This window comes from Ursus arctos, unplaced genomic scaffold (genome assembly GCF_023065955.2).
Source record: "Ursus arctos isolate Adak ecotype North America unplaced genomic scaffold, UrsArc2.0 scaffold_5, whole genome shotgun sequence".
Taxonomy (NCBI): Eukaryota; Metazoa; Chordata; class Mammalia; order Carnivora; family Ursidae; genus Ursus; species Ursus arctos.
The window spans coordinates 40,932,376-40,956,381 of NW_026623067.1; the positions used below are offsets into that span (position 1 = coordinate 40,932,376).

A 24,006-nucleotide genomic window follows, 5' to 3' on the forward strand; every position below is an offset into this window, starting at 1 on the left:
TTATCGTAATGATGGCATGTAACATGAAAAGGAAATAAAGACATTCCTATTTTGAAAAAACATTTAACACAGTAGGACTTTTAGGACCATTGGCTGCCTAAAGAAGGGACTATCAAGACCTACAGCATTAACAAAGATCACAAAACTGAAAACTGTAAGCAAATTTATCATGAAATTTTACAAGGACTTTCAAACTATATTTACCTGAAGAAAAAAATGAAATAACCATATTGCTTTCTCTACTTTTAAGATAACCAGAGTAAGCCAAGTAGGTATATAAATTAAGTATCTTAAATGTATCTACTGAGTACTTCATTGTCTTCTCATTTTTAAAATTCTTTTTGTGCTGCTAGTGTTGAAAAGCTATTTTAAACACCTTAATGCATAATTAATCACCCCACTTGCTATCAGATTTAGTGGTAGTTTCAGAAATAAACCAAATTTATATACACAAGGTAAGCCTAATTTGTTAGGCTAACAAAAAACGTAATATCCGATTTTCAGAACTGAATGTGCTCAAGAAAGTATTTGTGCTTTTAAATTAGGAGAACAGCTCTGTATTTAATTAGTCCTCATTTGAGTATGTAATCATTTTAATTTATTTGCACAAACACAGGACACTGTGCTCCATCAGCAGATAATGTTCTTCATTAACTAAAGTAGGAACTTGGTTCACAAGGGTAGAAGTATTCCTATCTTGATGCAAAAATCCTAACTGCACACTACTAGATTTCTTTCTTCAGTTTGCATAGTCACCGTTCTGAGATATACATTTGTTAATATAAAACACTTCTACTTAAGGACTCTGCCAATCCCTAGAAATCAATAATTTAATATTTAATGTTTTCTATTACCTACTGCCCAGCTATGAATATTTCATTATTAATGAACAAAGCAGCTTACTGAAATTCAAGTAATAGTTATGTATTAAAATTCAAACTTCAATTTGGATGGTGGCAGAGTTAAAAATCAATTATATCTTCATTGGTGGTGTAAAATAATAATAGCACAGATTGTAGAGAGTGGTGAGGATAAGCTTTACTCAGGCTGTTTGAAAGCAAACTCCGTATTCGTGACAAGCTAATGATAGATCATTCTTAACTATTCATCAAAGCACACAATCCAATTTTTCCTTACGGGATTCACAATAAACCTTGGTATCTTGTTATTGCCATTCCTTCCCCCAAATCCTAAATATATCCTAAGAAGAAAAAAGAATCTCCCATTAATTATTGTAACTCTTTGAAAAAGTACTTTGTTTTTGCCTAATTCTAAATGTTTCATTCTTAAAGTTCCTATTTTGAAACAAGCATATCATCAGATGAAATTGCTTAAGAAATCATTTAAGCTTTCATTTCCAAATAAATTGAAATTTATAAAAATTGAGATCATTTGGTAACCAGTAGTTAGAATCTGACATGGCATCATAAAATGAATCAGTGGATAGTCTGTGAGGATAGATTTAACTTGGAGCATTATTTGGATAGAAGCTTGCTCTAGCTAGAGTTCTGAAAACCGAGGGCTATTCTTTGGTATTCTTCATGCTATGATCTGTACCATTCTATATTCCTTGGAAAACTTTTGGAAATATTTTATGAAAGGCTAAACACCTTGTCATATATTTTATATATATGTCATACACACACACATATATGTATATATACATATACATATATATATATATAGTAGGAATAGGAATTATATATATATATAATTTCTCCTACAGGGCAAGTTAAGCAAATTGTCTGAATCATTACATTAGCTCTGCTCTATATGACAACAGGCAAATCTCCAAATGTGGTCCTGACTTCCCCACAATTTTCCACAACTAGGTCAGAGTACCCTATTGAATAAGATTTTAATTTCTATAGTTCTCTTTTTGCCCAAAGTTCTAAATTCTTCCATTTACAAGGAAAAAAGTGTCTAATTTCAGAAAGGAAAGGCTCCTTTTTTGTAGGTAACAAACACTATAAAAATAATTGTATAATTTGAACTTCAGAGATAGATTTTAGATTTGGAGTATATTTGAGTTGAGCTATACCCATTAAAGTTACAAATAAACTTGCGAAATGTCAAATGCACAGTACTTAAATTCTACTCAAAATATGTCATTAGACGCATTTTTAAAAATTCTCTTTGATTGGATGCCTAGTATGTGACAACAGTTAGCATTTTAAGATTTAGAGAATTTTGCACTATCTTTATAACTATCTGCAGAAAGAATGCCTATTCCTACAAGCCTAGTTACAGAGCTCCTGAAAGCACCCACTGGTAAACGTGGTAATATAACGTGGTATTAAAAGTCATAAAACATACGTTTATATCACACATAAAAGCAACTGTCTGTTCTTGGCATAAAGGCATGCATAAATAAAGAAGACTCTAGCTTGAGTGAGAGATCCTGAAAATCCATTCACAGTGAATTTGTTACTCAGGGACAATCACTAAGTGAGCTTGTAGCCATACTGAGTTACCTCTAGTATTTAACAATACATGTATGTTTTTGGTACAAAATAGGCCCTAAAAGCAAGCTAGGTGCTCTTCCAGGAACTTCACTGAGGAAACAAAAATCTACTACAATGCCAGAGAAAAAAGTCACCACATACAACTTTTTGAAAGTTTTTCAGCTTCTAAACTATGCATAAATATGGCTACATACATTGTATTTTAAGGAAAATTTTTAGAAGGGAAACTTTGGCTATACATGACTCTTCAAGTACCAAGCAAACTCTAAAACTAACCTCTTGCATTAAATGCAACTCCACTATATAGCTGTTTTGACAGAGTAACTGTTTATATATGATGGTTTTGTGCCTTATCGCTCTGGAGTTAAATAAGATAACCAACAACAAAAATCTCTCAACATTGATATAAATTAAAAATTATTGTCTTGGGGGTGGGAGAGGCAAAAAATAAGAAAATAATTTGGGGAATCTGGCTGAAGATTAATGGTCTAAAACCAAGCAACAGTGAGAAAACTTAATTCCCAAAGCATCACCTACCCTGTTCATTAGGAAAAACTGGATATTAACAGAAGGCACTCATTATATTTGCCTTAATAAGATTAGTGTGTATTTATAAAATGAGCTGAAAAAGGCAAAAAAGATACTATCCACAGATTGCAATAAAAAATATTCTAAAACACTCTGGTACATTTGCAAATCCAGACAGAAATGAATTATTACTGAGAGTATTCCTTCAGAAGATTAAGTATTAATGAAGAAAAACAAATTTATGTGATTCCAAAAATTAGAAATCATGATCTTATAAGAAATGTATTTTAAAATGAGCTGAAAAAGGCAAAAAAGATACTATCCACAGATTGCAATAAAAAATATTCTAAAACACTCTGGTACATTTGCAAATCCAGACAGAAATGAATTATTACTGAGAGTATTCCTTCAGAAGATTAAGTATTAATGAAGAAAAACATATTTATGTGATTCCAAAAATTAGAAATCATGATCTTATAAGAAATGTATTTTAAAATGAGCTGAAAAAGGCAAAAAAGATACTATCCACAGATTGCAATAAAAAATATTCTAAAACACTCTGGTACATTTGCAAATCCAGACAGAAATGAATTATTACTGAGAGTATTCCTTCAGAAGATTAAGTATTAATGAAGAAAAACAAATTTATGTGATTCCAAAAATTAGAAATCATGATCTTATAAGAAAGGTATTTTATTAACTTAATCTCCTTTTTTGATTGAACACTACCTTTTAAAAACAACAATTAACATCAGTTTGGTGTTTTCTTACTTAGTCCAAAAGTCTCCTTTTTCTTTTAAAAAAAGCAACATTTTCCTCCCCACAGGGCACCTTTCTTGTAAGTGTAACTGAGCTTGTCTAAAATCAGAGGCAATTTTTTCAGAAAAAGCCAATAATCAAAATACAAGATATAATATTTTCCTACAGGTTCTCTAGCAAGAGAGCATGACATTAACCAAATAAATTTAATACAAGGAAATAATGTAACTCAAATTGCCTTTCACTTAATCCCTTTTTTTCTGATTTTATACTAAATTATTTGTTCTTAAAACTTAAGATAAATCAGGAATACAAGTTAAAACCACAACTTAAAGAAAATGCGATACCGAAAACAGCGAAAGTCAACTCAACAGCAGTTAAAATTGGGAAAATTTTAATTACTAAGCATCAAATGCATTTTACATCGATAACTGCAGTACTGAAATTGTGACATTTTAAATATTTTTCTCAAAAAAGGTTAGTGATTTTCTTTTTCCTAGGAAATATGGAGATCCAACTATGAACATTAATGTGCCCAGTCTGGGTCACTACAGTTTAGTTAATGCTAATCTTAACAGGTGTTCACATTTTCTGTCTACAATAAAGTAGACTATGAACTTCTTGTCTCATTGAATTTTAGCAAAAACTCCATGAGATAATTTAAAGGAATGTCAAATTTTTGAAGTGCAAACTCTTAAAACTCTACTTTGGGATCACTTTTTTGCTTCAAGTGCATCTAACTCAAGAATATAGGCAATTTTTCTTTCCTAATCCCTTGGAAAAATATTTCTGCAATAAGTCTCGTGTCTTCTTAACTATGATTGGGTTGTTTCTAAGAAAGATTATTAGCTCTGTGGTTAGTTTCCACAGTTGATAAAAATCTATTAAAAACATCTTAATATAATTTGCAAGGAAAAAAATTTGTTTTTCAAAGGCTGCAGGAACAGAAGAGAAATAGCACTTCTTATTCTTACTTGTATAAGCACAAACACTTAAAGCTAGTCATACTGCAGATAAATCCAACATAGTATTCAAAAGTTCTATAAAAATGAACAAAAGATACATGTTTACTTCCATTGCTCCAACAGTCAAATATTAGGTCTGCATGAGAGTTGCACTGTAGCTGTTCGCTGGTCCAATATAAGAGTTCAAAGTCCTTTTTGGCCCAATGATGTTCACACGCCAGATAAATTCAGTTCAAAAAACGGAAATCAGGGCAAAGACTCCATATAACAAAGCACAAGGATATGCTACTAGAAGTTGCTGTCCTTCCATGGCTAATGCAGAAATAAAAATTTTGGACGCAGAAAAACTACACCATCCAATAATTCCAGCAGTGAGAATGATTCCTACCATTCCTCTGTAACCAACAAGGAAAAACGGGGGGAGGGAGGAAAAGGCAGTAGATGAGATTAGTTATATAAGAATATAACAACAATCAATTCTAAAGAGAAGTATTTTAAATCCACATTGTACACATCTGCAGAAATGATCAAAAATTTTTTTTCAAATGTTAAAATAATGTACCTCACGGTGAATTCAATGACGCTCAATTATCCACATCCACATTCAATGATGTGATAAAAAGCTCATTTATGTAACTACATTTTGCTCCTGTTAGCACAGGAGGTAGGTTTCTCAACTTTGGCATTATTGACATCGGGGATGGATGCACTTTCATTGTGAAGGGCTGTTTTGTGCATTGTCAGGTTGTTTAGCAGAATCCCTGGCCTTTAGCCGTGAGGTACCGGTAGCACCTCTGCACGCCCCACAACTATGACAACCAAAATTATCTCCAGACACTGCCTAACATCCCCTGAGAGCAAAGGGCCCTGGTTAGAAAATACTGCTTTGGTAGAAAATCTCATTTGTAAAATTCAAATATATATCTCCCAAGCTCCACAAATGAAAAGAGTGAAACAGTTTCTACACTGAAAATTTATGCAAAGCAATAACATTATGAAGCCATCATCTTGCCAAATCTCTAGCATCAAACAGCTGATACATGCTCTTCCCCTAACCTCTCCTTTAACTTTTTAAGTGCAACAAAAGCCCATCATAGATTGTGCCTGGCACTAACCACAAGGAGGAGCCTGAACTGTTGAGAGAGAATCTGCACACTGGCCATGAGGAGAGAACTTCATCAGCAGGAATTTACACTTTCCTTTTTAACCTTACCTAACATGTTATTTAACAATTACATACTTAAAGCTGCTTACAAGTGCATCTGAGAACATGGCAGGCTAGTAACAGCCTCCTCCCATAAAAAGAATGTTTCGTTTTCAGTTAAAAAGCTGCCAAACACAGAGTATGTTCATTCACTTAGCATATGCCCAACATCTTTAAGAAATTAGATATAGTCTAAAAAATATCAGAGACAGTAAGTATAATTTTAACAACTTGTTCTTTTCATGCAATATTTTAGTTAACAATCACCACCGTTTGGTTTGTTTACTGACACTGGTAAGTAAACACAAAAGAAGTGAAATTCTTTACCACAGATAAAAGCAGAGATGGTATAAAAGATTTTAAAATTTATTCTCAGTCCCACTGTTCACCACTGAAAAGCATGTAGTACAGTCCTCATTCACAACAGGCACTGTATCTCATGTTTGCTGAATCAGTGATTTATATTTAACTGATGGTGAGATAAATCCTATTACAGAGAATTGGTCAATCAATCCCCAAAATAAAGATCAGTACTTACTGCAAAGAAAATATCACTGCAAAGCTGGAAAGTAGGATCATGGGAAGAAGACAATATCCAAGGACACTTGCCACACACCCAAATGAAACACCTGTCATACTCATTAAGTTTAATAAACAGAACATTCCTAGACATCCAATTGCACTGATCCCATATACATAGCCAAACTGGATTTTGCCAGCCTATGGGTAAAGAAAAGATTATAGGTTAAAAGAAAGAAAATAAGTTCTTTTTGGTCTTACTTCACCTAAAATGGTACAGGTAAGAAAATATTCACGTTGTGAGCATCAAAATCTGCAGAGACATCTATTCTTTATGCAGAATAGTAAAACACAGATTCGCTTTTACAGCTGTCTCAAGAAATCTGAAGTATCCACTTCCCAATACACAGATATCTGGTTTTTCATTTTCCAGTTTACTATTTGAGCAATTCAGCAAATAAAGATACAAAATCACGGTACAATCACCTTTAAGTAGTAGATGTCTAAAAAGAAATCTAGCTGATTTTAAGCAAATAAACTACACAGACAAGATGAAAAGCCTTGCAGAATGTTTGGACAATATCTAATATTACTTGAAAGCACCTAATACCACCAAAATTGCCCAGAAGCAATTTATTCTCATTGGTAGATGTAGTTGCAATCTTTGTAACATGGCTGTTAAAGGAGCTAAGAGAAAAGAAGGCAGGATAAGCAGGACACTGTGGTTCTATGGGGAGGGGAAAAGAAAACTGATTAACAAGTAAGAGAAATGTAATGGAAAATATAGTTTTCGTTCATTATTTTTCCAAATTGTTGGTAGATTTACAGTCTTTTGACAAACAAACAAAAAACAAAACTTAATTATGCTCTTGTAAAAAACATTACTGAACAGACTTAAGACGTAGAAGTCAGTTAAATTGCTGTCGTAGTACTGTCAAGATATATGAACACTGTACTCAAGTCATACTATGATGAAAATCAGTCCACAGAGAAGATTTCAAAAACTTCCTGGTTTGTCAGATTTTGGACATATAAAACTAAATCATGAGAACGCCTCTAAAGATTATGTTACATGGAAAAATTCTTGTCATTTTTGTTAGACTCAGTATTTATTTGTAAATATGTGAGTGTAGAAGTTTCAAAGGGTTCAGCTGGGATCACCAACGAATTCACTAATGTAGTAATAAAACCTCATACTTGTACAGCACATTAAAATTTTTCAGTGTTCTCATATAACCTGTCTGGGTTAATCTGTAAACAATCTTGTGAGGTGGGAATCATAGGATTATCTATCAGAGGGAGCTGAAGGATGAAACGGCTTGCTCCAGGACACAGCAGGAGCAATGAACTGATGCCCAGCTTTTCTGGCTAAAAATCCCATCTTCTATCCATTACATCATTTATCTCTTCTAATTCAGAGACATAAAACACAACAGATACTAACAAATTATCTTTACAAGTATTCATTTTCAATATACTTTAACATTTGTAGGGAGGTAGGAAATAGACAGTAAAACGTCTTATCCTTTAACGTTCCAATTCATTAAAAATTAAAATAATACATAGTAAAGTGACAACCAGCACCACTATAACAACAAAACACCACACAAAGTCCATAGATTAAAAAAAAAAAAAAGCTATCATTAAAATACATAAACAAACAAAAGAGCAACAGGCTAAACAATGTCAATTGCTAAAAAGAAGGAAGTTTGATGAGGGACTGAAGCCACATGTTATTATTTGTTTTTTTCCTCTAATAATTAGACCTTTTCTTGGAACAAAAAATTATTTCAAAATATACGACATTTATTATCAATGGAGAAATGATGAATAGGTATATAATCTAGGCAATTCAATACCATTCAAAACACATGTATAAACAGAGTCATGAAAATGGCTCCTGGTGGAACACTGAAAGATTGTTCTCTCCTCTCACACTGAGAGTTCAAACTAAAATCTTACCAGTAACAACGTGGCTCCAAAAGCAAGGCAAAAAACCATCGGTCCTGCCAAATCAGTCTCATTCATGATGCTGCCGTCTGCTACTTTTAATGGATGTAACACTGTTAATGTTTTTTGCCAGATGTGGTCAAAATTGATACCTAATTCTAAAGGAAAAGAAAATAAGACAATTAGGATTTGTGACACACCTTCAGTTTACCAGAATTTATGCTGCAATAGGAGACAAAATGAAACATTCAGCATCAAAAGAGAATCTAGCAATATGAGACATTTTGCTTAGTCCTCAATACCAGTCTTCACTGATTGTGGTGCTTACTCCACAAATATCCTATTTCTGGTTTGGTGCTGGAAAAGTGTATGGATGTGAAAAAATACAACATTCTCAGCTGTGACTGTGTAACAAAGAATATATGGGCAGTGTTAAGGAATTCTTTACCTGGGGCTTCAGGAATACCTGGAGATGCTATGAAATTGTATATGAAATTATGTTTCTATGCACAGGTGTGCATTTTTCTGAGAAGAGTATTCATAACTTTCATTAGACTTTGAAAGGGTATCTCACCCTCCCAAAAATGTATAAAATTACTGCTTTATGGGTTTTAGGATACAATTTGAAAAACTCCATACTTTTCAGTGATGTTACTACTTTTGCCAGCTTCTTCCATGTAGAATAGTCACTGCCATGCTACTTTCATTTCTTCCACTGACAGACTTTAATTAGTAATGTGAAGTAAAAGTCAATGCACATACTGACATAACTATCACTTTATAAAGATCTATTAAAAAATCTGGTCCCCGATGGCTCAATGTGGTTTCATATCTGTTTTTTTCTATAACATTATTCTTTTAAAGGAAAGGACAAGTTCTCCAAACTAAGATATATTTTCACTGACCAGAGGGGCAATACAGAATACTATGAAACACTGCAAACAATCCTACCTTCTAATAAAGGTGGTTCATCCTCAAAGTTGTTTCCATAGAATGGCTGAGGTGTCGTTGGAGTGTATGCCTGAGCTGGTTGAAAAATCTGCCCAGTGTATGGCTGTTGTGGCTGCATCATGTCTGGAGGGACAAATCGGCCTTGCTGCGAGTAGTCATAGCCAGCATACTGTCTGTAAATCAAAGTACATTTCTCAGAATTATGTCAACAGTGGATATCTCTGAGACCTAGGTTGTCATAGTCATGCAATTCCTAGAATAGCTACTTTGCCAGTTTTCATAAATGGTATTGAAATGATAACTAAGACCAATCTAATCATCTACAATGGTAAGTTGTTTTTTTAAAGAATCTTCCTGATGATGCCAACACTCACACAGCACATAAGCATTTTACAAACTATGAAACTTCTAAACATTAGGTGGTCAACAACTTAAGAATTTTATCTATTTCTCCCTCTCCAGGAAGTATAAGTAACATGAAGAGAGCTGTGAAATACAATTGACGCCTAAGACTATGAATGAAAATGTAGCATGACAGACTTTGTACTACATGCTATGTAATTTTCCACTGTGGTCTGGTTCTCCATTGAATGTAATCATTCTTCTTCACTTTTTGTAGTATGCTATTTTTTGCAAGTGGGTAAATCTCTTTAAGAACAACCACCAATTTCAAATACAGAGTGGAAAAATTCAAGCCTCTTTCTGTGAAAGCTTTCTGAATATAACAAAACATTATTAGTACATCTTGCATTTGAATAGCACTTCTAAGTTTTCAAACTAGGTGTACACCTGTTTCATTTGATATGTGCTATAGTAAATCCTGCATTTCGTAGAAAAAGAGACTTTACCAAGGCTATTGTAATGATGATAACAACAGGGAACAGAAGGATGCTGAAGCAGTATCTTTACTATGGACTCTGGGAAACAAACTGAGGGCTTCAGAGGGGAGGGGGAGTGGGGGACTGGGATAGGTCATTGATGGGTATTAAGGAGGGCACATATCGCATGGTGCACTGGGTGTTATACGCAAATAATGAATCATGGAACATTACACCAAAAACTAAGGATATACTGTATGGTGACAAACATAACATAATAAAAAATTATTATAAAAAAATTAAATAAAAAACCGTTTTACCATGTTCTGGGCTTACCTATGAACAGGTCTAATCTCATTACATAGTAAGAAATATAGAAGTAAAACAATTATTTTAAAAGATATTTTTAGAAAGAACTGAGAAGCCTTAAAGATCCTTTAAGTTTAATCACCCTTAAAAATTTAATAGTTCCCTTTTGACAAATATAAAATCTAATGACTGCCATGAATATTGAGATTTTAAAATTAAATCTAATTTTTAAATTCACTGATCTTGATTAAAAGCAAATTCAAGTAATGGCAAAATTTCAACTACACATAGCCCTCTGGAGAGCCCAATGGGACTCTCAAAATTTACTTACTCCCTAGACCAATCCAAACTTTAAAAAATGCTATTTATTTTTCTGGTTATATAGTAATATAAAATTCGATGAAACACTAATAGCAAAAGATAAAAAACAATACGAACAGTTACCAGTAAATATATTGTAATAGGGGCATAGATTACTACGCACCTGTTAAAAGGAATGAGGTACTTTTATGTGTACTAATAAGGAATGATAACCAAAAGATACTTAGTGGGCAGAGTTGAAAAACACCCAATGTTCAGAACAGTATATACCATATGATATACTGTGATGGTACTTATTGGACTATATCTGTATGTATATATTTATATACACATGTACACACATTACGTATAATACATACAATTATGTACATTTAGGTATAATGTAACATAGATAGCATAACATATAATTATATAGGTAAAAGGACCTGGAAGCCGGGGGAAGTGGAAGACTTAATTTTCATATTAAAAACTTCTGCACCTTTAAAAGTGTTGTACATTTACTATTCATTAAAATTAATTCATTCTAAAATGTTATAAATAACATATAGGTATATATTAACTACTAAAAATTTCCAAAAATATTTATAACCTATTTGAATGTTACTGTGTCAAGTGTTTAATGTGAATTATATCCTATTACCTCACTACAACTTTAGGAGGTTGATTTTATCATCCTTCCATTATAAAGATGTAGAAACTGGTATTTGGGTGAAAATGATTTGCCTGTGATTTTGTCAGGATTCAAAGCCAAACTTTTTGACTCCAGTGGCCAACTCTTAACAATTATAATAAAAATCACCCCCAAATCCTACTTTATGGAGAGAGCTATAGTATCTTCTTTCCATATATACCTTTCCCCTGTCATTTTTATATGCAAATATGTTGATTTCCATTTATTTACACACACACACACACACACACACATCCCAAAACAAGATGGTTGAAATGAACTAGGACAAGAATTAACATTTTTTGATTTAGTGTAATATGCTATTGTATCGATCTGTTAGAATGTATCATAGATCTACCTCTGAGTTTATGAAACAGCTAGAAAAGCTCCGTATGGAGGCTTCTACAATCTGCATAAACAGATTATATTTTATTCTCTCTCTCTCTCACAGAAAAAGACAAGAGAATATGAATGTGTATGCAACAGAAAAACTAAAAAGAATGGTATAGACCAGTGGTTCTCAAACTCTCTGCTCTTAGGATCCCCTTATACCCTTAAAATTTATTACTGGGAACCCCAAAGATTTTTTATTTATGTGGGTTATATCTGTCAATATTTATCACATTAGAAATTAAAACAGCAGCGTTTAAAATATTTATTAATTCGGGGCACCTGGGTGGCACAGCGGTTAAGCATCTGCCCTCGGCTCAGGGCGTGATCCTGGCGTTACAGGATTGAGCCCCACATCAGGCTCTTCCGCTATGAGCCTGCTTCTTCCTCTCCCACTCCCCCTACTTGTGTTCCCTCTCTCGCTGGCTGTCTCTTATCTCTGTCGAATAAATAAAATCTTTAAAAAGAAAAATTATTAATTCATTCAAAGTAATAATTAACCTGTTACCTATCAGCATAAATTTTTATGAAAAACTACTTTAAAAGATTACTGAGAAAAGTGGCAATGTATTACATTTTTGACAATCTCATTAACATCTGGGGTTTAATGGAAGATAGCTAAAAATCCTTATATCTGTTTCTGCATTCAATTTGTAGCGATGTATTGCTTTAGTTGAAATATGTGAGGAAAATCTAGTGTTGCAGACAAATAGTTGGAAAACTATTGAACAATCTTTTCAGATTATCATAACTATTCTTTTCATACTACATCAAAACTCAGAGTGGTAGTTTTTAAAATTAAAGTTGCAACACAGAAAATGGAACAATACTAATAAACTTTTTATACTGTTAGAATACACTGATCTGTCTTGAACTTTGAATGGATCCTTTCTTTACTCAGGTATGATATTGTAACATTCACTGCTGAGTTAGAAAATATTAATGTGAGTATACAGCTCTTCCAAACACTGACATATTTAATATAAAACATATGTATGAGGTATAAATATAGGAAAATCGTATTTGTTAGTATCACTGATTTTATCAGAAAAATGTTAATTACTGGAAAGCTGACAAGTTCACAGTAATGGACACAGTTTTCCCAAATCCTCATTTTTACCTAAAAACTTGGATTTAACCATTGGCTACACATACTGTCAGTTTTCTTTCTTGAAGTAAGAAGCTCAATTATTTCATCATTGAGAAAGTATCTGTGCAGGACTCAAGTCTAAATAACCATAGTTTGTCTGGATGTTTTTTCCAATAAAAATGGTTTTCATGAAGAGCAGCTGATACAGTCTGCGATTCAAATTGCACAGGGGCTTTTCCTCGAGAAAATCATTGTACTTCAGTATGAACCAGAGGTGCTCTATGACTGTTTCCCATTTTGTCACAAAGAATATTTTTAATGTGTGTACTAAAGGGTCAGGATTTAATAGCATCATAATTTTTACTGCTTCATCGAGGGCATCCTTAAATGAAACTGGTTCCCTCCACACCCCAGCAAGTGTGTGGCAATGAAGAATACAACGATTACTAGAACAATCTGATGCCCTTGTCTTGATTCATATTCAGATACTAGCAGTTTTGCCAATCACTGTTTTTACAACATCAGTACAAATGTCAACACACCTGAAAAGGTAGTGTCTTAGTATTGTTATAATAACAGTTTTAACTTTAAAGACTCTCCGAAAGTTCTCACGGATCCTCTGGGGTCTGCAGTCCACATTTTAGAACTTTTCATATAAAATCATAAATGTCATATAAGGAACAGAATTACTACAAGCAAATGATAGCTTCAAAAGTGGTAGCATCATTCCTTCTTTCAGATGCAAGGTGAGAAAGACAACACCATGGAATTTTACTGTTTTCCTATTCTGGAAGGACCTGGTCAGGAAAATTTGTGGCTTGCTCCTGCTGGGTATAGCATGATAGACATGATCTTTAGAGACTAAATCAACCCTGTATTCCATATAGGTATTTAACAGTTAAGTCAAAGATGAAAAAATACTAGCTTTAAATACTTAAAAAATACATAGCTGGCATTTTATAGGCATATCTAGCATACAATGTGGGACCTGTCCAATGGGGCAATCATAAAACTCAACAGATTAAGACTAAAGGGTCTTTTACTTTTTGTTGTAGTTATATTAATATATAAATGATGCTTATAAATGAAACCCAATTATTACTGATAATACATTAAACTTCCTGTTTTCCTAGGCTTCATTTATGAACTCATATTTGTTAACTGGCAATAATGGGTATGTAAGCAGCTGCAATAAAACTTTATTATACTGAAGCAATGGTTACTGGCACATGATCTGGCTGCAATGGAATTGTGAGAATATTTAGCAAAAGAATATCTAAACAAACTCCCTATGGGAAACTGAAAAGAGAGGATGATATCTGGAATGAAAAGAGAAGTCACACGTTTAACTGATGCAAATATGGACAGGACAGGAAAGAAAGGCAGAGATATATAAATCTAGGAGGCTGTGATTTAAATGTAATAGTTCTGCAGAGGCCAAATATCATTTAGTTAAAAATAGGCCTGCGTAGAGAGACAGGTTTTCCAAAGCCCTTTGGCTGCACTCTGGCCAATCTTTCATTCATTTTCCTCTAATACAGGTTAAAACAAACAAAAAACAAAAAACATTTTTAGGTAAATAAATAAATGGAGATTTCTCAACACGATTTTTCCAATTCTGTCTAATTAATTGTTCAAAAGAGATAAACTCCTGATAGTATATAAGAGAATTTAACTTAAGGAAAAAATGATTCACAGTATTTTTCACGTGCTCCCTCCCACTGTTCAGTGTGTTAGGTTTTAGGGGGGCAAAAGCCTTAGAATATATCAAATTAAGCAGACTCAAGGGATCAACAGCTTGTAAACCTGTAAAAAGTACAGCTTATATAAGACAGACCATACTGAGGGCTGAACTTGATTTTTGCTTTGCTTTTTAAATTCTTGGGCATTTTCATTCATTAATTCAAACATGTTCTCCTACTACATGTTTCTCTCAGATTGATTCAATACACAACCTTCTCTTGCCCTCATCCTGGGAGACTCTTCATGAGGTTTTTAATTCAGGGTTCACAGATGAACCATCAGACGGCACATCAACTGTGCAGTGACATGCATATTTATGTGGGCATTTGAGTGGATGTATTTATATTTCAGAAAGAGGCTCATCGTTTTTTTAAGATTCTTGAAGGGGTCCTGCACTATCTAAAAAAGGTGAAGCCACCATGGTATTGGAAATGACTGATGAGATTATCTGTAAAAATCCTAAAAAAACTAAGAATATGATGTCCTAGAGGAGACTGGTGGAAAGCCTCAGGTAAAGTATTTCTGCCACTAACACCAGAGACTATTAAAAAATCAGGGTTTTGTTGTTTTGTTTTGTTTTGTTCTTAACAGTTAAGGGCTGAAAGGTTTTGAGTCCCCCTCTTCAATGTGCAACTGGCAACCTGTGTGTACTGACCAAAAGGTTTCCATATGAGCGTTAATAAAGATGATTATCACTTGCTATTAAAAAAAATATCACCCGATGATTCATAACAGGGAGCTTACACTGCTGAACAGCGTCACTAAGCCCTTTGAATTAACCTTGATAAGGTCTGAAATTTGGACTGACTTAACTTCTTAAACTAGCCATCACAAGATTTTAAATTTTTAACTGGTTCTGTAGATGAAATAGCCTAGGTATCTTCTAGATACTTGAAGCTTGCATCCCTATCTTAAATGATGTAAAAATACTATTACCAGAAAACAGTTCTTTAACAATCTACTTTTGCACTGGGGGCACACCTGAAGATTTCACTTTTAAGTGAAACTCTAAATAGCGCAATCCCTTCAAACCCAAACCAGTGTCACAGATCTTTCCAGAGGAAGGAAGATTATGAAAAATCACATTCCTAACAAGGGACGTGTTGACACATTGAGTTTTAGGCACAACCAAACAATGAGGATACAGGCTTTCGCTTCAGTCTGGACTAAATATTGTCAAAGGTGACAAGTTACTTGCTATAGGGTCCTCCACTTCCTCCATAATCATAGGACTGCTGTGACTGGTCATCGATGCTGTAACTTGTCTGGTAGAAATCCGTGTTTAAGTTATCAAACCCTGCCATTGCAAATTATCTGAAAGAGAAGAAAAATGGCACGTAGTGTTTATACCCAAGGTCCTACTGAATTCGTTTCGATACGAAGCAAAAAGCCTCAGGAGGCAGTAAATTATTTCTTCTGGAATTGGGGGAACGTCATCTGGAGGATAGGTCCAGGTGGGAGTTGCACAGAAAACGTCTGGTCTCTAAAAGCGGGGATGACACCTCCACTTCACGGAGCTGATATGCCCGGGTTAGGGTAAGGGGCGTGGGAGAACTGGTCCCATGGAGGTCTAAATATCAACAACAAAGACGATTCCTCACCTCAGGGCAGACCCTGCCGCTGACAATGCGACTGTCTCCTTGCAAAATAAGGCCTGGGCCTTCCGGGTAAGGGGAGACTCCTGGAAGGCCGCGCTTGAGGTACAGGGGCTGCGTCAAAGCAAGGGCCTGAAAGGGAGTGAGGGTCTGAGCGAAAGGACCGGAACGCGGCGCCGAACGGCGGCAACAAGCCGCGCTGCACAGGAGTGAAGAGAAGCCGAACAGTGTGCTACAAGCCTGGGACACTCACCAAACGCTAAAGCGGCGGTAGCGGCGTCAGCTGCTCCAGCAACCCCCCCCCAAAACCCCCCAACAACGCTTAACACCCTGAACTGACTCCGTTGCTACGTGTCACAGGGCCAAAGAACTGCTTCCGGAGGACACCCGCTCGCGCAGGCGTGTTGGCAGATTTGTGCCCTTCTAGAGCGGGTATGGGGCGGGGCCAGGAAGGAGGAAACCAGCTGTGGAGCATGCGCAGTATCGACGAACTTAGTCCAGTGGCGGGCCAATGAGAAGAAGGAAAATACTTCCCGTAACCTTGTTAGCGACGGAGGTAGAAAAGCGCAGGCGCAGGAATTGTTAGTAACTATTTGGAGGAGGGACAAGTCCTTAGGAGACCGAAGACCTGGGAGAGGATGTGCAAGCGCTGTTGTTGAGCGGATACGGCGGGTCTCCTGTCCACAAACTACAGAGCGTCGGTCTCTCTGGATTTACCGTGATTCAGACACAGTGTTACAGAGTTCATGTGTATTATTTAGTCCTTACAACCTAATGAGATGATGACTCTATTGCTCTCCTTTTGTAAGTGAGGCTGTTAAATGTTCATTTAGTAACATTGAATGCAGTGTTGCAGGACGACTCACCTCGCTGTACTAGCTGTTGGGGTTACTATGGTGAATACAAGCTAAATGGTAGCGCTCACCTGGGATTCGTTGGGGTGAGGTTATCAAACACATATAAGAATATGTAAAACTATTATTAATATTCTGAAGTGCTACATAATTCGTTGAAAGAGTGTAATATTCATCTGGGACAGAAAATCGGGAAAGCCACTGTGAAAAGGTGATAAAAGGGTGAAAAGTTATTTAAAAAATGGAAAAAGAGGAGGGGAAGAGCTTGAATATTTCAGGCAGTGAGAAGTGTGTGCAAGGCCTAGGATTAGGGAAAACGTGGTGTCAGAAAAGGTGTAAATAAGAGTTCTTCAACATTTGCACTATTAACATTTTGATGTAAACAATTCTTGCGGGGCGGGGGGGGGGGGTTTACGGAGGATGCTGCTTTGTGTGCTGTAGGATGTTTAGCAACATCCCTGACCTCTACCAGCTAAATGCCAGTGGCACATCCCCCCCATCCCCACTGCCACCTTGTGACAACTAAAAATGTCTCTTGGATAAGATCAGAGTTTGGAAATCACTGGTTTAAATGAAGCCAGGATGGTTGGAGAGTCGATGGAGGAGAGCCATGTAGGAGTTGAGGCTGGAGCAACAGGCAAGGACCAGGAATAGAATGTCTTGTGGGATTCTGGTTTTAGTTGTAAAAGACAAAGGAGAACCACCGAAGGTTATGAACTGAAGAGTGGCATAAGTAGATTCTTTCCTTTTGATTGCTCTGGGTTCTGTGTTAAATCACATTCCGAAAGTGCAGGAATCCTCACTCCAAATGCCATGGTATTAACCAATGAGCAGAACTGTCTTCAGAGCTTATAGTATTAAAATTTATACCATGAGCCCTTGCATTATATGCTGGCTCCCAAATCCCATGATCTTTACAAAAGAAACCAGGCCATTGCTCTGGGACCAGTTTCAAAGGAATAGTAAAATTTCATGGATTAAAAGGTTTTTTTCAACATACACACTATAATGAAGCAAACAAATAAAACCAACCAAACAAAAAACTCCACAGTCGCCTCCAAACAAAAGTAATAATAGTAAAAGGGCATAACAAACTGAAAAACCAAGGAGTATACTCTTGAGATGAATGGACAGCTAATTTCATCAGAAAATTTCTGAAATAGCTCATCAAGTTATTCAATTTACCAACTTTTATAAATCATTTTAGAGTTTACTGATGTAGGTGCCATCTGCACAACTCTTGGGAAAATGACCATGTACCCAGATTTGTTGGAGCCAGCCACATTGCCCCATTTTAGGCCTGTTTTTTTCCAGCATAATTATCAATATTGTCCCTTTTTTGATATCAAAAGTATCCCAGTTTGGCTGATAAATTATGTGGTTATACTCTCTAAGCCATGTTACCTATGAAGCTAAGTTTCTAGTTACCGACAATATGCGGTAATCTATTACTTCATCTACTTAGTGATCTTATGGTTAGAAGAGTTTGGAGTCTCTTGTGTCTTCTCATGTTTCCATTTCTTCCTATCCAAAAGAGATATTGCTCTCAAATTTAAATAAAATATAAGACTATGAGCATAAAATATTACCTGCTTAGGAATGAATTGTTAGATGTAGATGTTACTGAAATTCTGCTTCTATCTGTGAAAACAATGACCTTATTTACTAGATTTCCTTCTTTGCTAACACTTGCCCCACTTGATAATGTTGCAGGGTCGCAGGGTTCTTGTCTCATGGACCTGAAGAATGAATCTCACGGACACAAAGGGGTGAAGTGAAGTGAAAGCTTATTAAGTGAAGGTGAGAACAGAAAAGAAAGAGAAAAAAGCTCTCTAGAGGGTGAGGGGTCCCGAATGGTTTGCCACTGGAGGTTTAGTGGTCCCTTAATATCTTGTCTATAACATCTTTCCACATCTGGGATTTTGTGAGCCTGGTCACGTACCCCTCTGCATGAGCCTAGTCACGTAGCCCCCTACCTGTCTCTCTCTACCTAGCCTCATGTGTCTCTTACTCAATAAGACAAGCAAAAAATTAAGTTACATGATTAAATCTTCCACATTGTTTGACTTTGAAGTATAAACCAAGGTATCCTGCAGAAAACCCTTGGAGAGGGGTGCCTGGGTGGCACAACGGTTAAGTGTCTGCCTTCGGCTCAGGGCGTGATCCTGGCGTTACGGGATCGAGCCCCACATCAGGCTCCTCCGCTATGAACCTGCTTCTTCCTCTCCCACTCCCCCTGCTTGTGTTCCCTCTCTCGCTGGCTGTCTCTATCTCTGTTGAATAAATAAATAAAATCTTAAAAAAAAAAAAAACCCTTGGAGAATAACAGTCAATTTTGTGGCTAGTCAGGTAGACCTCTTTTGGGGGGGGTTGTTTTTTGTTTTTGTTTTTTTCTTTTGGTGTTGCATCCCCCACTTCAGGATAGTATCCAGAGAGTTATATTAAAGCAAACTGCAGTACTTGGTGAATGTGCTGACTTCTGTTAAATTCACTGAATTGTATTCATTAGGAGTAAAAAGCCTTAGCCAGGTTGAGAGTTGATGGAACATGAGGTGGGCTTGTAACAGTGGCCCACTCGTCCCTGGAACTTAATATGTCAGTTACCAAACTTGTGACCAAAAAAAAAACAAAAACAAAAACAACAACAACAAAAACAAAAAAACAAACATTCTAATCATGAGTGGTATCTTCTAATTAGTTTGACAATCATCCTAGAATACATACTAACACTTTTACATACTTCACAAACACACACGGAGAACTTTGTTTTTTTAGGGTAGCAATGAAATTGTGCTTAGATTTTAGAGTTGCCTTCCTTGCCCTCTGTTTTATAGTAAATATGTCATGGGGAATTTTGCCAGAAAGGTCTGGTTTGAACATGGGTAGTTTCCCCTACTCTCAACTATATCCACAAGCACAAAATGAGGTGGGGATTTGGCAGCTCTGTACCTATCATGTCAAGTTCCACGATGAAACCTGATAATTATGGTAAAAACCAGTGTAAATGCCCAAGATCTTTTTTTACTATCCCTGAATATTAATGATATAACTCCATTTCCCAAATATGACAATTATATTTCCTCCAAATTATCCTTTATCCCTTAGAAAAGAGTTTCCTCCTCAAATTCTGCTTCTGTTATTTCATTTATTTTACTTGGAACAATAAATTACTGTCTTGGGAAGTCAGATTTGCCTGGAACAACACTGGAAGCTTTTAGACAAAATGGGTTTTTAAAAGGCAAAGAAATTTAATCCTAACTTAGCATTTATTCTTGGGATTTTGAATTGAATATTCCAAGTGCCTCATGCTGTTTTTTAAAAAATGCTTTTAAAGATAATTTTTAAAGCAATGCTGTATTTTTATTGTAGAGATCAGACCACCTCTTAAAAAGCAAATGAAACATTTCTAATATTAAGTGAATGGATATTATTATGGTTTGGAATAAGAACTTCAGTGGCAGCCGTGGAAGTTCTGTATCTCAAACAACTTAGAAGGGGAGATAGTGTAAAACATAGCATCAGAGGGCTGGGCTCTGGTGATAGCAGAACCCCTCCTGCCAAAGGTGCAAGTGAAGCGCTTGGGGGAAAAATGTAAGAGCTAACACCAATATATACGTACTGTGTGCCTTGTGCCGCTCTAAGCCCGTCCCACCTTTCTACTCAATTACTTTTCCTGACAGCCTGACAAGGTAGGTACTATATACTTGACATCTGATGAAACCGAGAACAGAGAGGTTAAATAACTTGTCAAACAACATAAGGTAGGAAATACTAGACCTGAGATTTGAACCTAGTCTGACTCCAGAGTCCTTATGCTAAACCACTCGACTGTATTGTGTTACATAACATGAATATAAAAAGGGCAATATTTCTAATGAATATACTAATTTACCTAGCATGTAATTTAAAATTAAAATTAATAAAATTATTAATTTTAAAACTAATTATAGTTAGTTGATAATTGTAAAATTATAGTTAGTTGGTAATTGTATCTACATTCCCAAATGTGTATATATTCAAATTGATAAAAAATATTTTTTGTAATCTTCTCATTGGGCACATGACAAATCACCTCATGTTTACGTTTACCTTCTATTTGTCATGTAACTTAATTCATAATGTATAGTGGTTAAGGGAGCATGTCTGGAGCCAGACTGCCTGGATTTACATCCTCTCCCACTTACTAGCCATGAAGTTAGCAAAGTCTCTGTGCCTTACTTTTCTCCTGGGTAAAGAGCACGATGATAACGGTATTCGTCTTATGTGCTTGCTACAAGGATTGTGTGAGATAGTGCTTGCAAATATCAGTGCTTAAATACTAAGTATTCAGTGAATGTTTGAACTTACGGTCATCGCTGCAACCGTATAGCTGTAGAAGCCGTAGGATTTTGTCAGCAATCCACATGGACTTTGAAAAACTGCAGTGATTGGGCTTGAACAAACTATCTCTGTCCAAAATCAATTGCATACATTCCCTCTGATGCTTCCCTGTGGGTTCTGTATAATTTTATAACTTGTCTTTTGATCCTATGGAGTGTATTGAAAGTGTGCTTTTGTCGTCTTCTGTCCTATATTTTTCCAGCTGGGCTCATCTGGGTTGTGCATTTTAGTCTCACACATACCTTTGGATGTCAGGTGCTATTGGTTTAATACATGAGAGCAGTTATACTTGAAAATTTTGAACAGTGCTACCCATATTTGATTTTCTTGGTGTGTTTCACGTTATTTCAAACATTAAAGAAAATGTGCTCATCTTTCTGCTTGATCTCCCTTTCTCTCCTCTTCTCATAGCACACAGAATTTGTCAGGACACAGTGCATAAGGTGACTTATGTTGTGGAAAATATGTTTATTTGCAAAGAAAGAAAATGGCAGTGTCCTAGCCACGTAAACCAATTGCCATAAAAATTTAATATAATGCTTCTTAAGATGATGGAGGGATCAAGTTTTATTGTCCTCAATAAGAGAACAGCGTAGAGATGACTGTAAGTTTAATACATGACACTTCCTTTAGGCGATTCATTTTTTATATTTTTCTGTTAGAATTCTTCATGACGCCCTCAGACATTGCAAGCTACCACTGCTTTTCATTACAGTTTAACTCTTTGCTGTTGTAAGGCCTGTTGTATTAAACTGTATTTTGTTACAAGACAGTATTTCCAGCACAAGATATTGCTGGACTAGGAGCTGTAAGCCAGATAAATTTAAATATAAATTTGAAACATTCTTTGGAGGACACATGCCCAAGCTACAGAATTCTAATTTTTTATTTTTATTTGATATAATATTAATGTCTTGGTAATAACAGTGTCTTGCCAGAATAAGAAATAGGTCACTGGGCATGAGACAGGTGGCTATGTAGGAGAGCATGCTAGCTTGAAGCCCCTGGGCAGCAGCACACCCTTTTCATTATTATTATTACTTTCTTCAATTATTTCTTAAATGTTGGAGAACGCATGTTCTCTAAGCAGAGATGGTTACTATTATGACTGTTAGAGCAGGTTACACTGTCTTAACCATAATGCTCTTTATGTACTTGGATATAAGTTTTTGTTACTAAGACTATTGATAACATCAACTTCAATACTTTTCCTGAGATGAGGATAATTTTATGTTAAAACAGAGGTGTGTGAAATCAGACTTACAGTTTTTATTAAATTCTGCAAGTTTAGGTTTCGAAGTCAAAAGCAAACACATTTTTTGCCTTTTGATTGAAATTAATTAGGCAAGATTTTTTTTTTTTTTTTTTTTAAAGATTTTATTTATTCGACAGAGAAAGACAGCCAGCGAGAGAGGGAACACAAGCAGGGGGAGTGGGAGAGGAAGAAGCAGGCTCATAGCGGAAGAGCCTGATGTGGGACTCGATCCCGTAATGCCGGGATCACGCCCTGAGCCGAAGGCAGACGATCAACCGCTGCGCCACCCAGGCGCCCCAGGCAAGATGTTTTTGACTCTTCCCCTGCAGTCTTAAATTTGCAGCATCTAATAAGAATCACAAATCCCCTACTGTCTGAGATAATGAATATTTACTTCTGGAAGAAAATATAAATATTTCTTAATTCTCACTAAGATTTTACTTTTAAAAGGTTGATGTTATTTAAAAGAACAGTTGATTTTGGACTTATAAATACCATTTCTTTCCTGGGCTCTCTAAATCTCTTCCTATTAATGCCAAAATTGACTTCTGTGCTAAATGTTCTAACGTACTCCCCTTCCCACTCACTGGAAATAAAATGCTTCGGCTTCACATTAAAATTTTCAGAGGGCCCTAGGAGATTAGCCTGAATTCACTGAGACATCTCCAACACAACAAAAATAGACTTCACAGACAAATCAGGGCAGCAAGTGCCTCCGAGAGTGACCTCTCATTGAGTGGCTTCACATAATGTAAATTAAAGAGAATTAAAACTGATGGGAACCTTGAGATCATTTGTTTCCCACCACCTGATTTTACAAGGGAGGATTGGAGGCCGAGAGATGTACTATAAGACCTAAATTTCAAGTGCTGTCTTGACATTTCTGACCCTCACAGGGCCCCAAAAGCCTAGCAGTGACTTCGTCTTCTCTTGCCAGATGTGTCCCCTACCCAGCAGGAAAGGCTCCACACCGGCTCATTCCCCCATCAGCCACACCAGCTCCACCCAACATGGTCCCCAGCCTAATTGGTTTTAACTTCCTACAAGCTTCCTACAAGCCAATCATATATCCCCATGGAAATCTGGGGTCACCCCACCCTCCTGCCACTACAGTTTGTCTCCCACAGCCCCTGCTGGTTTACAGTATTCCTGTGTGCAAACCCCACACGCCTCTGTGTGGCTTTCGGTGTCCTCCTCACAAGGGCTGTGAGTAAATGTAATTAAAAAGCTGCTGCCAATC

At 36.0% G+C, this 24,006-nt stretch overlaps 2 protein-coding genes across 3 annotated transcripts in view; one reads left to right on the forward strand and one right to left on the reverse strand.

The window, feature by feature from the left end:
• Positions 1-4,129: 4,129 nt before the first annotated feature.
• Positions 4,130-16,702, reverse strand: YIPF5 (Yip1 domain family member 5). Of its 2 annotated transcripts, XM_026499004.4 has the most exons (7): positions 16,531-16,669; positions 16,284-16,409; positions 15,877-15,996; positions 9,342-9,514; positions 8,403-8,548; positions 6,460-6,641; positions 4,130-5,112 (listed from the first exon to the last, which is right to left on the reverse strand). In XM_026499004.4, exons 3-7 carry the CDS (start codon positions 15,984-15,986, stop codon positions 4,950-4,952), a joined length of 774 nt encoding a protein of 257 aa, XP_026354789.1. In that variant the 5' UTR covers positions 15,987-15,996; positions 16,284-16,409; positions 16,531-16,669; the 3' UTR covers positions 4,130-4,949. The 2 variants fall into 2 exon arrangements, with proteins under 2 accessions (XP_026354789.1, XP_026354788.1); XM_026499003.4 differs by lacking the exon at positions 16,284-16,409 and having other exon boundaries at positions 16,531-16,702.
• Positions 16,703-16,885: 183 nt separating this feature from the next.
• The window catches only part of KCTD16 (potassium channel tetramerization domain containing 16), a 295,941-nt gene continuing 288,820 nt past the window's right edge, over positions 16,886-24,006 (forward strand). Inside the window, exons 1-2 of the mRNA XM_057307082.1 lie at positions 16,886-17,081; positions 18,845-18,931. The gene's annotated coding sequence lies outside the window, so the exon portion shown is untranslated. The remainder of the gene's footprint in view (positions 17,082-18,844; positions 18,932-24,006) is intronic.

Bases quoted from the DNA above. Each gene is read 5' to 3' on its own strand.
- YIPF5 (XM_026499003.4), bottom strand. From the start codon at position 15,986: ATGGCAGGGTTTGATAACTTAAACACGGATTTCTACCAGACAAGTTAC. The intron at 8,549-9,341 runs GTAGGATTGTTT...CTTTTCCTTTAG, and splicing joins TGAACCACCTTTATTAGAAG to AATTAGGTATCAATTTTGAC. The intron at 6,642-8,402 runs GTAAGATTTTAG...CTTTACCCATAG, and splicing joins TTGGAGCCACGTTGTTACTG to GCTGGCAAAATCCAGTTTGG.